Below are 18,397 nucleotides of genomic sequence, written 5' to 3' on the forward strand. Positions count from 1 at the left end.
AAGAGAGTTTAAAGCATTTAGGCATTAAAAAAAAGTACATTTGTAACTTTAATAAAGTATAATTTTACTAAATTATTACAATGAAGACTAGACTTATTTTACAATTCATTATTCAATTTCTGTACCAAATACTTTTTGACTCCACGAACTCATAAAGTACTATTTACTTTATCTTTTCTATTGCTCTGTTGTAATTATTCTTGCTTGTAATTTGTTAATTATTTTACATATGATTCACATCCATGCAAAACCACCCCAATCTATGTAAATGTGAGATTGTGTTCATGTAGTAATAATATATTGCAGAAAAACAAAATATCACAATGTCAGATTTTTCCAATATTGTGCAGCCCTAATATACAGTATACATATACAGTAAAGTCAGAATTATTATTCCCCGTTTATTTTTTCCCCAATTTCTGTTTAACGAAGAGAAGATTTTCTTCAGCACATTTCTAATCATAATAGTGTTAATAACTCATCTCTAATAACTGATTTATTTTTTTCTTTGTCATGATGACAGTAAATAATATTAGACTAGATATTCTTCAAGACACTTCTATACAGCTTAAAGAGACATTTAAAGGCTTCACTAGGGTAATTAGGTTAACTAGGCAGGTTAGGGTAAATAGGCAAGTTATTGTATAATGATGGTTTGTTCTGTAGACTATCGAGAAAATAAAAAAAAGCTTAGAGGGGCTAATAATTTTGACCTTAAAATGTTTTTAAAAAAATTAAGAACTGCTTTTATTCTAGCCGGAGAAAAACAAATAAGACTTACTCCAGAAGAAAAAACATTATCAGACATACTGTGAACATTTCCTGAATCTGTTAAACATCATTTGGCAAATATTTAAAAAGGAAAAAAAATTAAAGGGGACTAATAATTCTGACTTCAACTGTATTCTATGTATATACAAGCTTTTATTTTGGATGCGGTCAATCTTCTGACAGCACTAATTTACACAAATAAAAATATATAATTTTATATATATTTAAAAAAAAAACACAATAAATAAATATATTATTAATCTACCATAATCTCTAGATTTACTAGGTATATGGGGTTGATTTGTATTTTTGTAAAGGTCTGAACTTATTATATATATATATATATATATATATATATATATATATATATATATATATATATATATTTTTTTTTTTTTTTTTTTTTTTTTTTTTGCCAAACTTAGTGGTTTATAGCTTTATTTGTTTTTGCTTTTTTTGACAATTGGTTAGCAAATATACATTTCTTAACCATTCTGAAGACTGAGATTATGTTGTCTATAAACATTTTATGAGGATGGATGGATGGGTGGAACAACAGATGGATGGTTGGGTGGAACGACAGATGAATGGATGGAACGATAGAAAGATAGACAGACAGGAGAAACAGATAGACAGACAGTTAGACTGAAAGATATAGGCATATATGATAGATAGACAGACAAGGATAGATAGATAGATAGATAGATAGATAGATAGATAGATAGATAGATAGATAGATAGATAGATAGATAGATAGATAGATAGATAGATAGATAGATAGATAGATAGATAGGCAGACAGACAGATAGGCAGACAGATAGATAGATAGATAGATAGATAGATAGATAGACAGACAGATAGACAGACAGACAGATAGATAGGCAGACAGACAGATAGATAGATAGATAGATAGATAGATAGATAGATAGATAGATAGATAGATAGATAGATAGATAGATAGACAGACAGATAGGCAGACAGACAAACAGACAGACAGATAGATAGACAGATAGATAGACAGACAGAAATATGATATTTAGAAAATAAAACGAATATTAAAATTAGCAATTGGTCTCTTAATTTCGTCAAGAGCTGTACACAAAACTGTGCCACAATACAGTATCTGTGTAAAAGATCATTAGGTTCAAGATTATATGCTAACTTAATATCTACATTAAACACAGTGAATATTCAATATTTCAGCACGTCCCGCTACTGATAATGCAGCGAATATTAATGAATCACAAACTTCTGCAACTCCTGCATGTCTAAACGAAACTAGCTACTCTTTATCAGTACTACAGCGCAAACTCCACTATAGTCACACTATAATGAAGCATTAATTCAGTGTAAACTGGCATAAAACAACAGGGAAACCAAACCAACAGACACAACCAAACAAAAACAATGAGTTAGCTAGCATGCTGCTAACGCGGATTAGCGATCACCGCTAACACACTCACACGACACTACAAAACACGACCAGTTTAACAAAAGCACAACAAAAACAGCAATAATCTGCAATAATAACCTACTAGAGGACTCGCTTAGCCAAATGAGTTCAAACTAGTGATAGTTAAGTAATAGAAAAGGCAGTTTTTTTGTCTTTGCTCTCTGGGCTCAGGCTAATCCCGCTGCAGTACCTAAAATAATAGACATCACTTTTCCCCGCGGACAAGCCCGACTTTCTGGTCACTTCTTCCATTTTCCAACCATTCGGGAGAGCCGAGCACTCCCACCTTTTCCTCTCCATGATTTTCCCGGAGTCTCTGGAAGGAGAATCGGTGGATATTAGGGGTTAAGAGCGGCCGCGCGCTGCTCTCTATCCAGCACACCTCACGAACTCTGACTCGCGAGTCTCCGAGTCAAACGAGTCGACTCGCAGTTCACTCACCTGCAGTCATGAAAAACCTTCATGCTTCATATTTGTGCACTTCGAAAAACAGCAGAATGTTACTGTACAGAAACACAAATGTGAATCTGCGTTTCGTCAAGTTATAGTTTAGCGATAGTGACCCGTGGAGTTACTATAAATCAGTTACTATTATTAACCAAGGGTCGCCACAGCAGAATGAACCACCAACTTATCCAGCATGTTATTACATAGCGGACGCCCTTCCGGCCGCAACCCAACACTGGGAAACACTGATACACTCTTGCACACTGTAAAGCCAATTCAGCGTATTCATTTGACCTATACTGCATGTCTTTAGACTGTGGGGGGGAAACCGGAGTGAACAGCGAACACATAAATAAATATGCATATAATAATAAATATTATATTAATTCTGGAATTAATATAATATTAATTAACATATAATATTAATTAATATTATATTAACATCGGTATATTTATTGCATTTATATAATATCTTACTTTTATATTAATAAGTATACAATTTTTTATATAAAAGCATAATAATTGATATTATATTTATTATTTTACATCAATATAATGAATATCGGCATCATAAAACACATTTCCTTTTGAATAAAAATAAAATAAAAAAACGTTTTTATAGTTAGAAATATTAATTGTGTTACTTGAAACGAAGAACACAGAAATATAAATAAAAGATAAAATAAAAATGAACACTGTATACACACGAAATCAGCACTGAGTTGCATTACAGGAAAACTGAGGCCACAATTCACACAGACTCACCAAAACTGCAGAAGATTGGAGAAACGTTGCTGCTCTGATGAGTCTCCATTTCTGCTGACACATTCGGATGGTCGGCTCACAATTTGGCCTCAACAACATGAAAGCATGGATCATCCTGCCTTGTATCGGCGGTTCAGGCTGGTGGTGGTGGTGTAATGGTGTGGGGGAGATTTTCTTTGGGTCCATTAGTACCAATTGAGCATCAACGCCACAGCCTACCTGAGTATTGCTGCTGACCATGTCCATCCCTTTATGAGCACAGTGTCTCCATCTTCTGATGGCTACTTCCAGCAGGATAACGCAGCATGTCATAAAGCTCAATCATCTCAGACTGGTTTCTTGAACATGACGATGAGTTCACTGTACTCAAATGGCCTCCACAGTCACCAGCTCTCAATCCAATAGAGCAGCTTTCGGGGGGGGGGGGGGGGTTGAAGCAATTGATTGAGCAGGTAAAGTCGTGAATGATAGTAAAAAACACTTGATAATTTACTTTAAAACAGATCAAGGACTGGGATGATCAAACAGTCATGAATGATCTTATCATGGTGTGTTAGGACAAGTTCAGTGGTGTAAAGTAACTAATTACAAATATTCAAATTACTATAATTAATAACTTTTTCTCAGGAATTTTAATGTACTGAGTAGTGCTAAAAATGTGTACTCTTACTTGAGTACATTTTTAGTGCTGTATCTGTACTTTTACTCCACTACTGTCCTTCAACCTGCAGTCACTATTGTTTTCTTGTCTATGGATTTTAACAAATTCAGTCGTGTGATTCCTGTCCAATTAAATCACTCTTCGAAGGTAAATCGCATCATAATGAACTACCTCAAGAAATGTGTGCTTTATTATTGCAGCAAACTGTTTGGAAGCATTAAAAGTGTCCAGTTTAAAAGTGTTGGTTTAAGATGTTGGCTCGACATTGGATTTTGGTCACTTTCAAACACAACCTAAAATCAACCAAATATCAACATCATTTAACGTTGTTGGACATCAAAATAACGTTATCCTTAGACGCTGGCTGGACATTGAATTTTGGTCACTTGACATCACAACCTAAATCTGACCTAATATTAACATCCTATGACATGTGTGCCTGCTGGGCAACAACTACATGCACTACAGAATGTTACGTTTACACACATCCACAAATTACATGTAAATGCATCAACTTTTCACAGCCTAATACTCACTACTCATGAGTACTTTTAAAAGGGCTACTTTTTACTCCTACTTTGAGTAAGTTTACAACAGATACTTTTACTCTACTTGCACTACATTTTTAGGCAAGTAATGGCACTTTTAGTTGAGTATGATTTTTCAGTAGTCTTTCCACCACTGGAGAAGTTGTGTTTAGGATAGTGGTGCTCAACCATGCTCCTGGAGATCAACCTTCCTACAAAGTTCAGCTCCAACCCTGATCAAACACACCTGAACTAATTAATTAGGACCTGAAGAGCACGTGATAATTACAGGCAGGTGTGTTTGATCAGGGTTGCAGCTGAAATCTGCAGGACGGTGATCTCCAGGAACAGGATTGTTCAAGCCTGGGGTCCGATCTTCGTACGTGGATTACTCAGTTAGCTAGATTTGGATATTGACGATTTGACATGATCCAGGATCGTTTTGTTCTTCAAAGCTGATCTGAGAGTTGTTGTCATGGCAACAGTTCTGCTAGCTCAAACCTGATCGGGAGCAGGTTCAATTCATATAAACAGGATTAGATCGGCTCAGTTCAAGCAAAGATAACACAGAAAGTGTGTTCCGAATTCTGATATTTTCTAACAGTAGTAGTTATATACACTTGGGAAAATGGTACATATTTTTTAACTATATATATGAAGTTATAGTCATTAATAAAATAAATTAAGTTATACATATTAATAAAACGTATGCAATCTGCACCCTCGAAATGAAAGTACAAAGACTGCCACCTGCTAGTGCAAAGAGAAAACTTATTGATATGAACTTTTTAGATCGCTTTAGTACAAATTGTGTATAATAGAAATGCACAATATTTGACTTTTTTAAAGCAATAATACATTTATGCAGTCATAAACATGTTTTGATAGTTAATATGACGGTGATTTGATGCTTCACAAAAGTTGCAGACGCCTTTACCAATATGAAAATGCTTTTGTAAACAACCAGTTATTCTTTACACCGATTAAAAAACGGCTACAATAATAAAGCAAATATTTTCTAAATGTAGAACTAAATATATTTATTTGCATTGAAATACATGATGAATACTCTTGACTTGACAAATGAAAGTGTAAAGCCTGCAGCTCACAACAAATGTGGAAAGTTCTTTCGTGTCTTATTAAACAAGCCGTTTACTGCTAATTTGATGTAATTTTGCTCACATGGATAATTGAATATTAATCAGATGATGTCATTACGCTGCTGTGCCGTCAGCCAATCGTTGCATTGCTGATCATGATTTCGAGGATCGATAGATCTGTCCTTCACCACACATGCAGCGATCTCAGATCAGTTCATCCAGACATTCTAATCTGATTTGCTTGTTTGAAGAACCAAATTAGCGAGAGATCAGTTATCAAGATTAAAAGATCCAGGATCTGCCAAATCATCTTAGATCATTTAAGCAAGGTACGAAGAACAGACCCCTGGTCTAGGATACAAATATTTTAAAGTCTGGAATCTAGAGAAAATTCAGAAAAATAAAAATATAGAGGAAAATCATCTTTAAAGTTGAAAATATTTATAAAAAATGTACTAAATGTCTTTATGGAGCATTTACTGAGTATTCTAATCATTGAATAAAAGATCAATCTGTAGTTTTGACTCATACAGTGTATTTTTGGCTACTCCTACAAATACACCTGAGCAACTTAAGAGTTTTGTGCTCCACAATCTTTCATTTATTCATTCTCCTTTGACTTAGTTCCTTATTTATAACGGGTCACCACAGTGGAATGAACCACCAACTATTCCAGAATTTATTTTACGCAGGGTGTGCCCTTACAGCTGCAACCCAGTACTGGGAAACACCCCCCCCCACCCCACACACACACACAAATTCCCCAATAGCAGGCATGTCCAGACTCGGTTCTGGAGGGCCGGTGTCCTGTAAAGTTTAGTTCCAACCCCAATCAGACACACCTGGGCTAGCTAATCAAGCTCTTACCAGGCATTCTAGAAACATCCTTGCAGGTGTGTTGAGGCAAGTTGGAGCTAAAATCTGCAGGACACCGGACCTCCAGGACCGAGTTTAGACACCCCTGCCCTATAGCGCATGTGTTTGGACTGTGGGGGAAACCGGAGCACCCAGAGGAAACCCACGCCAACACGGGGAGAACATGCAAACTCCACACAGAAATGCCAACTGACCCAGTTGGGACTCAAACCAGTGACCTTCTTGCTGCGAGGCTAACCACTGAGCCATCGTGCAAATAGTAATCAGGTGAATGTAAAATGAATTGAATAGAGTTAAACTCATATGCATATGCATGACAGGTGATCACATTAAAGTACTTTATTAAAGCACCGCATCAACCTGCAGATGACACGGAAAACACAACAGAGCGATCAAACAGAGCTCAGGTCCACGCAGAGGATATTCATAACGAGAGAATGATTGACGGTGTATTTACTCCAGGAGGATTCAGAGGAATCAAACAGTGATGCTGTCGAATAAAAACCTCCTGCTTTTCCATCAGCCAATGTTGATTGTTGGACATCATGAGTGTACATCCACACTGAAGGATCAGCAGGGCAAATCAATCCAAAGCTCCTGAAATAAATATCACACTGTTTGTTGGCAGCTGATGAACAGAGGGGTCTGATTCAGATGTTTTGAGCCCCGTCTCCATCTACAGTCCACTAGACAACACTGACCTGCAGGACGACATACAGAAAAACATCAACAAAACAAAGTCACATCAATCCTCCTGTTGACTTACGGCTCAAAAACGACACCTTTAACAAGGGAGCAGCCGTTTCTAATGGTGTCCGGAAGCATAGTGGACATTATGAAGTGCACTCAATCAATCCCAGCATGCACAGCAATAATGAGTCTACAACCCATGCACCAATAACATCCAGCTGCAGACCCGCAGAACCACACACACGTTTCAGGCACACACAATCCAGCACACTCGATCTAGGCAAACCATATATGGTTACGGCAGATGTTAATGCTATTAACGTCTTCTTGGACATCGTCATCGATATAATTGTATATTGTTAATAAATATTGTACACAATAAACAATAGTGTTTACTATTTAACAAACATTGCGATCAAGAGGAGCGAATGGGGAGCGCTGTTTCCGATCGCCATTCAATATAACAGACTGAACAGTTTTCTATCATAGATGATCATTCATTAATATCTGACAGAGTCAATATAGCAGATACTCGTTTGCTGAACGATCTAAATTGGACAGGTTTAATAGGCAATAATACAGCTTTATATGAAATAAAAATCTGTTTACATGTAATAAATGACATTATATTATTATCATTCTACTCAAGCGATTTAATTGTATTTATTTGCTTAATTTTCTAATAACTTTTTAATTCATGATTTCTCACATTAAATACTATAGTAATTTAAAAGTAAGCAATGTATTGTTTTTAAACCTGAAAGTACTGGTAATTTGCTGTAATTATAGTTGCAACAAAAAATTAACTGGTAATAATAATACTAATTATTATATATATATATATATATATATATATATATATATATATATATATATATATATATATATATATGACGCGGTAGTTGTGCAGTAGGTAGTGCTGTCGCCTCACAGCAAGAAGGTCGCTGGGTCGAACCTCGGCGCAGTTGGGGTTTCTGTGTGGAGTTTGCATGTTCTCCCTGCCTTTGCGTGGGTTTCCTCCGGGTGCTCCGGTTTCCCCCACAGTCCAAAGACATGCGGTACAGGTGAATTGGGTAGGCTAAATTGTCCGTAGTGTATGAGTGTTTGTGTGTGTGTGTGTGTGTGTGGATGTTTCCCAGAGATGGGCTGCCGCTGGAAGGGCATCCGCTGTGTAAAAACTTGCTGGATAAGTTGGCGGTTCATTCCCGGATTAATAAAGGGACTAAGCTGACAAGAAGAAGAATATATATATATATATATATATATATATATATATATATATATATATATATATATATATATATGTATATATATATATATGTATATATATATATATATATATATATGTATATATATATATATGTATATATATATATATATATATATATATGTATATATATATATATGTATATATATATATATATATATATATATATATATATATATATATATATATATATATATATATATATATATGTATATATATATATATATATGTATATATATATATATATATATATATATATATATATATATATATATGTATATATATATATATATATGTATATATATATATATATATGTATATATATATATATATATATATATATATATATATATATATATATATATATATATATATATATATATATATATATATATATATATATATATATATATATATATATAGGGTGTAACTGTTAAAAAAAAATCACGGTTCGGTATGTTTTCGATACAGCAAAAAAAAATAAAAAATCCAGAGGATTTCTCTAATTTATTTTTTAAGTATTAAAACTAACATCATTAAAGTATGATCTTGTTTTTTTTTCTTTTACTTTAAACAGTGACAGAGCTTTACTTCCGGGGTTTCTGCTTAGCAGCAAATAAAACAAAACCTTCTTTATACTCAAAACCAAAAAGCCGCTTAAAAAAAAAAAACATAATATTGTAGCAGTAAAGAAAAAAGAAAAGACCAATTTACTTTTATATGGAGCTCAGTTTCCATCAATTAAGTATTTTTTATTTTTAGAAAGACGAGTGTCAGCACAGCACAGATCTGCTTGATTTGACCGTCCCCTGCCATTTCAGTGGATCTGAAAGCAGGAGTTATCTGACTGAAATGGGCTTATGAAGGAATAATGTAACGGGGCTCTATAACATTTAACATTTTCTTAAAACCCGCCATTTCCACTACTGATTAAGATCTCTCAGATGTTTTTTTTCCACCACTCTCTTGGTAGCGGTGATGGTGCGCAACATATCTGAAGAGCGGTGGGGGAGTGTGTGTGTGTGATGTACCTAATGCCTAGTTCACACTAGAGGATTTTAAGCCTGATTTGAGCCCGATTTGGAAGTTAACGAGCTCGCCGACAGATCGGGCTGTGATCGGGAAGAAATCTGCGGGTGCTCGGCGCTCTTTATGTGTGAACTACTGAACAACGCATCAACGAGGCTCGCTGACGCGTCGCCGACACCTCGCAGACGGAAATCCAACATTCAGCATGCTAAATATTCCAGAGCAGTCGGCCGACTCAACCCCACGTGTGGTCAGATGTAGTGACGAGCTGCAGCCAATGAGAGAGCAGATCAGCATGAGCTGAATGCCTGTGTGTTCAGGAGCTCAGCAGAAACATCTGTGATTGGTCAGAATGGGCATCGGTGCACTCGCTTCATTCTGTGTTAGCACAGACATGAGAGTAAGCTATATAAACAGTGGAACTAGAATTCTGTAACTATTAGAATTACCATACTGCTCATTCTGACCGTTCTCATATGAAACGCCATACTGTCACAACATATTTACATTCAAAGCTATTATTGAGATATTAAAAATAAGCTTTGAATGTCTGGCATCATATTTAATGACACATTACCCTAAAAATATCATCTTTTTTGGTAATACAGCCTATAAATATGTAGTTAAGATACTAAAACACTTAAAGGTCTTGGCTTTCATTTTCACTTTCAAACAGGAGCTATTTCACAGCACAGAATCTGCTGTTTTGAAAGATATCTGAAGTAAATTGATGTTTTTGCCATCAGAAAGTTTTGTTTATGTTAGCAGGAAGTTGCCAGGCAAGAAAATGCACACATATTTAAAGTCACAGGGAAAAGTATCAGACATGCATGCAGTCATTTTAACCAATATGGTAATTTAAGGCAGAAATGCTCAGTTCTTTACTGTTTTGTAATAAAAAAATAACAATGTCAGAAAGAAATACACTGATAGTTAGAAAACGGCAGGGTGTTATAAATATGTTTGTTTTATTTCAAAGAGTTATAAAATTACAAAAATTAAAAACTCTCTGTGTGTCTATCCACTGGAACCTGCAGATGAGTGATTAATGCGCTGATAAATCAGCTGATTTGACGATGTTTTTAAATGCTTTCTCCAAAGCTTGAAACGCTGTCAGTGATGTAATCCGCACACAAGCAGCCAATAGTGTTCAGCTTTTTCTGACGACTCCTCCCTCAAATTTTCATTGGCTGTGGTTTGGTAGCTTGAATGAGCTGATGAGGAATGAGTTGTTGTCAGATCATGTAGTGTGTGACCCCCCTCTTGTGGATCATTCACTGAGTGTTGCGTAGTGTGAACACCACAGAGATTAAAAGACACAAAGTCAAGTCATGTAGTGTGAACAGCACAGCGATCTGCTGATGTTTAAAATCCTGTAGTGTGAACTAGGCTTAAGTGGCGGGGTGAGTTGTGCCCAACGTACCTGAAAAGCTGGGAGGGATGCTGTGGAGAGGAGTGCGTGACGTATTTAAGGAGCGGGGATTTCCGGAAGATTATCATTCGTTTGCGGGCATCCAGGAGACTTGGGATGTCTGGGATTACATTAACGTTACTAGCCATTTTGCGAGTGAGTGCAGCGCATGCCTGGAGTAGTGTTTGGAGGTTGGCTCTTTTGTGTCGGGCCTCCAGGGTTGCTGGGGCAACGGGGGCGGAGCCAGCACGAGCAGCCAGGCTGACACAGAAGCTAGCAAGATTGCTAATGAGCGCCTGCTTTAATAAAGTGTTATTCAGAGTTCAAAAGCGATCATCTACGGTTTAACATGACAGTGGGGAAGGCAGCATGTTGTCTGCCATGTCATTTGGGATGCCATGTTGAGCGTTGCTGCACTCAAAACATTATATTTTGTACTTATTTCTTATCTTTTTAGATGTTAGTCTGAATTGAATCGTTCGGTTTGTAATGCGTACCGAACCAAATGTCTCGTACCAAATGGTTCAATACGAATATGCGTATCGTTACACCCTTACTATATATATATATATATATGTATATATTACTAACAGTTGCTAACAGTTTAGTAAAAGACAGTAGTTTATAATCAGATAATCATTTAAGATAATATAATATACAAACTATATCATATGCTGTTTAAAAGAGTAACTATAGTAATTCATTGTAATTCATTCATTTTCTTGTCGGCTTAGTCCCTTTATTAATCCGGGGTCGCCACAGCGGAATGAACCGCTAACTTATCCAGCAAGTTTTTACGCAGCGGATGCCCTTCCAGCCGCAACCCATCTCTGGGAAACATCCACACACACATTCACACTCACACTCATACACTACGGACAATTTAGCCTACCCAATTCACCTGTACCGCATGTCTTTGGACTGTGGGGGAAACCGGAGCACCCGGAGGAAACCCACACGAAGGCAGGGAGAACATGCAAACTCCACATAGAAACGCCAACTGAGCCGAGGTTCGAACCAGCGACCTTCTTGCTGTGAGGCGACAGCACTACCTACTGCGCCTCGCCAATTTATTGTAATGTGACACATTATTGTTTGCTTTTTACATTTTACAACAAAGTGATTTGAACCAAGTATGCTAATATTAAGATCCTGAATTAGTTTATTACACTTAATCCTACAATGAGACGGTCTATTATGTTTTCTTTGTGAATGTGGGCACATGCATTAGGCTAAGTGTTTAACCAATTATTTTTATTTATATCATTTGAGTTCAGAAACGGCAGAGATGTTAAAATGATCGTTACGATATAATAATGATATAATGGGGAAACCATATTTGTGAAATTCAATAGGTGGCGATAATGCTCCTAGGCAGTTACCATATAGTTAGTTACCATATATGGTTTGCCTAAATTGTGTGTGCCGGAAGCATGTGCGGTTCTGCAGCTAGATATATCTCCCATGTACATAGATATATACACTAGATATCGCATAGGGACCCTGAGCATGCGTCAGTAGCGCCGCCACATTGGTACAGTGCTCCCAGGACAAATGTCATTCAACCGCACTAGTCAACACTGTGTTATTATGTGAAGATGCGGGACTTTAGCGCTGTCTACGGGTGTAGTAACGAGCAAACAAAGAAAACAAAGCACAAAGGCAGAACATTTCATAGGTAATATTAAGTTTTTTTCTGTTTTTGTATGTTCTGAACTTTTGTGCTAATCAGGTAACGTTATTGATGATAACAGTCACTTACTGCATTCACCATACAGCAAAGCAGCTCCAACTCGCACTAAACACTCGGCTTATGCTGGTTTTGTTGAATAAAATCAGCAAACAATGCAAAAGAAATATGACAACGAGATGCTGCGCTGCCAGACACTTGTATTATTGTCGGCTAACGTTAGTGAAAGAGTCGTTCGGGGGATTCATTCACAAACGAATCGCTCCCTCCGTCAGTATGAGGAGTGAAAGCAGGAGAGGAGCTGTGTTCAGGACATGATTAGATCAAATTTAACAGGGAGGGTGAATAGTACATTTCTGTACACACAAACACAAGCTTTTTGTCAGGAATGCCCGTGCGGTCACTGATCCATCAATGTAGAAAAGTGATGTAAAATTATAATTTTCGTAATTAGAAAAAAAAATTACACACTAACATCCAGGAAAACTCCCGATCACAGATATATGTGTATATCTCGGCTTTGCATGGCTACAGTCCTCCACTGTACCTTGGTCCCGCATTCATTTCAAAGGAGCGCTACCCTGGAGCAACATGGCGGCGCTATTGACGCATTCCGTCCAATAGACAACAATAGGCCAGGCGACATCTAGTGTATATATCTATGTCCCATGTACAGCTAGAAAACATCCATAATGCACTGTGAGTGTTACCGTGTCTGACCACAAGAAGGCATCTAATGCACAATCCTATCGCTGTATAGTTTATTAGATTAAATAACTATAGACAAGTGTTAAACAACTATCACAGAGTCTGACCAAGAGGTCTACTCTATAGGTCAGGGGTGTCCAATCTCGGTCCTGGAGGGCCGGTGTCCTGCTGAGTTTAGCTCCAACACACTTGCCAGGATGTTTCTAGTATATCTAGTAAGAGCTTGATGAGCTGGTTCAGGTGTGTTTGATTAGGGTTGGAGCTAAACTCTCCAGGACACCGGCCCGAGTGTAGACACCCCTGCTATAGGTACTCTCTAGATCAATGGTGTCAAACTCAATTCCTGGAGGGCCGCAGCCCTACAGTTTAGTTCCAACCCTGCTCCAACACACTATAGCTGCGGTCACACTGGGCTTTTCCTCGGTAAAGTCTAGATCGGATATGCGGCCGGCCGGAAGTGCGATATGCACATTAATAAAGCAGCATTTTTTTATGACACTGTATAACAATAAATAATATTTTTACAGTACTGTGAAGGTTGGGGTGGGGGTAGGTGTTAAAAAATACATTTTATTGGGTAATTTAATAGATAACATAACTAATACTCGGTACAACTACAGTTTTTACATTACTGTGAGGGTTGGGGTGGGGGTAGACGTTAATAAAATACAACAAATGAGAAATTTAATAAATAAGAGAAATAATTTGCTTTAATTTGCGGCCGCAAACGTATCCGCTCCAGCAACAACCCTTTTCCTCCCATAGACTTCCATTCATACACATGCGAATGCATCAGACCGGAAACGCAGGGTCATGCGTCAAATTTAGCAGGTTGCTGCGATGCAAAGTTTAAGCTTGGTGAACTTTGACCTGTGAAATCGCATCACTTGACTGAGCGAGACCAATCGGCGATCAAAACATGACCTTTCTGGGTAGACATTTAAAACATGGAGCAATCGCTCGCTTTTTTTAAATGCCTAATAATCTTGTTTATTCCCGCCCCTTTTCTCAGCGCCGCACGACAGAATTTCACACACACAAACTCTAGTGTGACCGCAGCTTCACCTGTAGGTTTCAAACAAGCCTGAAGGACTCAATTAGTTTGATCAGGTGTGTTTAATTAGGGTTGGAACTAAACTGTGCAGAGCTGCGGCCCTCCAGGAACTGAGTTTGACACCCCTTCTCTAGATTAATGAGACTGGGCAGAATGAGCATGATACAGCCCCTTTAACACAGTTACTAAAGAGAGCTTATTGAGAGATGAAAAGAGCAAACCTTCTATTCATCTTTCTTGAATTTTCCGTTAATGTAGGGAACGTAGTCCAGGATGAGCCGCCAGTCGGTGAAGTGGACAAAAACTACACCTCCTGCTCCCCCCCAGAAAACAAGATTGGGGACCCTGGAAAAGCAGACAGAAGAGGTTATATGTCTGTTGTTCATTCTCTGGTGGCCCTTTAATAGTTTTATGATGATGGTCAATGGGACTTTAAGTACAATTGTTCTTCTTAACACAATCTCCACATTTCTTTCTGTGTGAAATCGGATTTTTCTAAAGTAAATGTTTGATTGTATTAAACGATTTTTTTCTAGAACTATTGCTTTCAGTGTTCCACAATGGTGGACTGATTTGCCCAAGCCTTAAAACAACTGTTTGATGAACATTCATCATGCAAACAACGTTCAGCTGTTGCCTAGCAACATAAAAAGCGCACCGTGCTTATTTTTTTTTCTTGTCAACAAAAGAGGCAGAGCGGTGCACATCACGTTTTTGGAACGTTCAGTGTGATCGGCCCCATAATCATCAGCAATGAGTTGCATTACATGAAAACTTCTTTCATCATACAACTAAATATTTACATAAAGTCTTATTAATCTACACTCACCGGCCACTTTATTAGGTACACCTGTCCAACTGCTCGTTAACGCAAATTTCCAATCAGCCAATCACATGGCAGCAGCTCACTGCATTTAGGCATGTAGACATGATCAAGACGATCTGCTGCAGTTCAAAGCGAGCATCAGAATGGGGAAGAAAGGGAATTTAAGTGACTTTGAACGTGGCATTGTTGTTGCTGCCAGATGGGCTGCTCTGAGTATTTCAGAAACTGCTGATCTACTGGGAATTTCACGCATGACCATCTCTTGGGTTTACAGAGAATGCTCCGACAAAGAGGAAATCTCCAGTGAGCGGCAGTTCTGTGGGCGCAAATGCCTTGTTGATGCCAGAGGTCAGAGGAGAATGGCCAGACTGGTTCCAGCTGATAGAAAGGCAACAGTAACTCAAATAAGCACTCGCTACAACCGAGCTCTGCAGAAGAGCATCTCTGAACACACAACACGTCCAACCTTGAGGCGGATGGGCTACAGCAGCAGAAGAGCACACCGGGTGCCGCTCCTGTCAGCTAAGAACAGGAAACTGAGGCTACAATTCACACAGACTCACCAAAACTGGACAATAGAAGATTGGAGAAACGTTGCTGCTCTGATGAGTCTCCATTTCTGCTGACACATTCAGATGCTCGGCTCAGAATTTGGCATCAACAAAATGAAAGCATGGATCATCCTGCCTTGTATCAGCGGTTCAGGCTGGTGGTGGTGGTGTAATGGTGTGGGGGAGATTTCCTTTGGGTCCATTAGTACCAATTGAGCATCAACGCCACAGCCTACCTGAGTATTGCTGCTGACCATGACCATCCCTTTATGAGCACAGTGTCTCCATCTTCTGATGGCTACTTCCAGCAGGATAACGCAGCATGTCATAAAGAGTGAATCATCTTAGACTGGTTTCTTGAACATGACGATGAGTTCACTGTACTCAAATGGCCTCCACAGTCACCAGATCTCAATCCAATAGAGCAGCTTTGGGATGTGGTGGAACGGGAGATTGGCATCATGGATGTGCAGCCGACAAATCTGCAGCAACTGTGTGATGCTATCATGTCAATATGGAGCAAAATCTCTAAAGAATATTTCCAGCACCTTGCTGAATCTCTGCCATTAAGGGAGTTCTAAAGAAAAAAGGAGTCCAACCCAGTACTAATAAGGTGTACCTAATAAAGTGGCCAGTGAGTGTGTATTATTGGACTGTGAAATGTATGTGCATTTACTGCAAGGATCTGCCATAAAGATCTCACTGATTTACTTTACTGGCACTAGTTATTTTATTATTATTCTCATTATATGTACTATACAAGACAATTCATATATATATATATATATATATATATATATATATATATATATATATATATATATATATATATATATATATATATATATCCAGAATGTACACTTTACACACATACATTTTTTCCCAATATTTACAGTCTGTAAAAAAGATACATTAAAATAATCATTATTTTTTCTTCAGAGCTCTGTCTATATATTACTTAGATTATTATATTTTTGATTATTATTATATTTATATATTATATTTTATTAAAAAGCCTTAGAAAGGTGAGTGTACTGGCATATAAGTTAATCATCTGTATTAATAACTATCACATACATTAAACAAGGTTACTAAAACGGTGTGAATATAAAGATAAATCAATTAAACACACACAGACCTCCACAGTGTGTGTGTTGTGTTGACCTGAGCGCGTTAGCATTAGCAGCTACAGGTCGCGACAAGGACAAAACTGCTGAAAAACATCAACACATAACACTAATGAAACAGCACGGTGTTTGACGGAGCAGTGCGGAGTTTTACCGTGTACTTACCATGTTTTCGCGATGGACGCGTATTTGTTTCCGATTATTTTGCTCAACATTCTCGGATGAACGTGAAGAGCAGCAGCACAGGAACAAACCAGCAGGAAACTGCGGATGATGTGTCAACACAACCGGAAGTTCTGCAGGTACAAATTAATAGTTCCTAAAGTAAAAGTGCGTTAGATTCATTAATTTACAAGGGAATTTCGGAATAAAATCTTTTAGTACAATGTTTTGTTATTTAATCTTAAATTTAATAGTAAATTTATGTAAATTTACATCCAAAAAATTATAGTGTTAAAAAAGTCGAATAATTGATGTCCAGCAGGAGGCGCTCTAAACATGAGCACGATTATCTGTGGAATAAAATCTCTCTATCGTCTGACTGCACACGGTTACATCTGGATATTTTAAGATTGCTGTGGATTCTGTTAATAGTAATACATGTTCAATAAGCTCCTGAATTTTGATGCACTTTAATATGTCATGTTTTCTCTGATTCTTCAGTTATAATCTGTATAAACAGGCAGCATTACCCCTGTTAAATGAATTTTTTTTTTCTTTGGAATTGACATTTAGTACATATTAATAAGGTCTTTTAAGATCTATTTTTCTAATCTACTGAACTCGTATCTGCAATATTTCAGATATTATAATTCTGAGAATTTGTTTACAGAAAAATAGTATTATACTGTACATATACTCACCGGCCACTTTATTAGGTACACCTTACTAGTGCCGGGTTGTACCCCATTTTACCTTCAGAACTGCCGTAATCCTTGGTGGCATAGATTTAACAAGGTACTGGAAATATTCCTCAGAGATTTTGCTCCATATTGACATGATAGCATCACACAGTTGCTGCAGTTTTGTCGGCTGCACATCCATGATGCCAATCTCCCGTTCCACCACATCCCAAAGCTGCTCTATTGGATTGAGCTCTGGTGACTGTGGAGGCCATTTGAGTACAGTGAACTCATCGTCATGTTCAAGAAACCAGTCTGAGATGATTGAGCTTTATGACATGCTGCGTTATCCTGCTGGAAGTAGCCATCAGAAGATGGAGACACTGTGCTCATAAAGGGATGGACATGGTCAGCAGCAATACTCAGGTAGGCTGTGGCGTTGACACCAGGCTCAATTGGTACTAATGGACCCAAAGAAAATCTCCCCCACACCATTACACCACCACCACCAGCCTGAACCGCTGATACAAGGCAGGATGATCCATGCTTTCATGTTGTTGAGGCCAAATTCTGCCCCGAGCATCCGAATGTGTCAGCAGAAA

The 18,397-nt window shown here is 37.6% G+C and overlaps 3 protein-coding genes across 5 annotated transcripts in view; all 3 read right to left on the minus strand.

Moving 5' to 3' along the window:
- The window catches only part of mbd3a (methyl-CpG binding domain protein 3a), a 23,986-nt gene extending 21,342 nt beyond the window's left edge, over nt 1-2,644 (minus strand). The window contains exon 1 of one of the 3 annotated variants that reach the window (XR_012385537.1): nt 2,415-2,618. Coding sequence is in view for 2 of the 3 variants with exons in the window: in NM_212769.1 (NP_997934.1) it covers nt 2,415-2,524 (110 nt within the window). In the remaining variant the exon portion in view is untranslated. Of the gene's footprint in view, nt 1-2,414 lie in introns of all 3 variants that reach the window. The other 2 variants (NM_212769.1, XM_005168451.6) reach the window with 2 other exon arrangements.
- The window catches only part of lingo3b (leucine rich repeat and Ig domain containing 3b), a 790,077-nt gene that overhangs the window by 324,662 nt on the left and 447,018 nt on the right, over nt 1-18,397 (minus strand). The gene's annotated exons all lie outside the window — the stretch shown is intronic.
- si:ch1073-325m22.2 lies at nt 6,909-17,236 on the minus strand. The gene is given in 3 exon segments (NM_001190806.3): nt 6,909-7,301; nt 14,671-14,794; nt 17,119-17,236. Coding segments are annotated over 2 exon segments (171 nt in total). The 5' UTR covers nt 17,169-17,236; the 3' UTR covers nt 6,909-7,301; nt 14,671-14,673.

Source organism: Danio rerio, chromosome 2 (assembly GCF_049306965.1).
Source record: "Danio rerio strain Tuebingen ecotype United States chromosome 2, GRCz12tu, whole genome shotgun sequence".
NCBI lineage: Eukaryota > Metazoa > Chordata > Actinopteri > Cypriniformes > Danionidae > Danio > Danio rerio.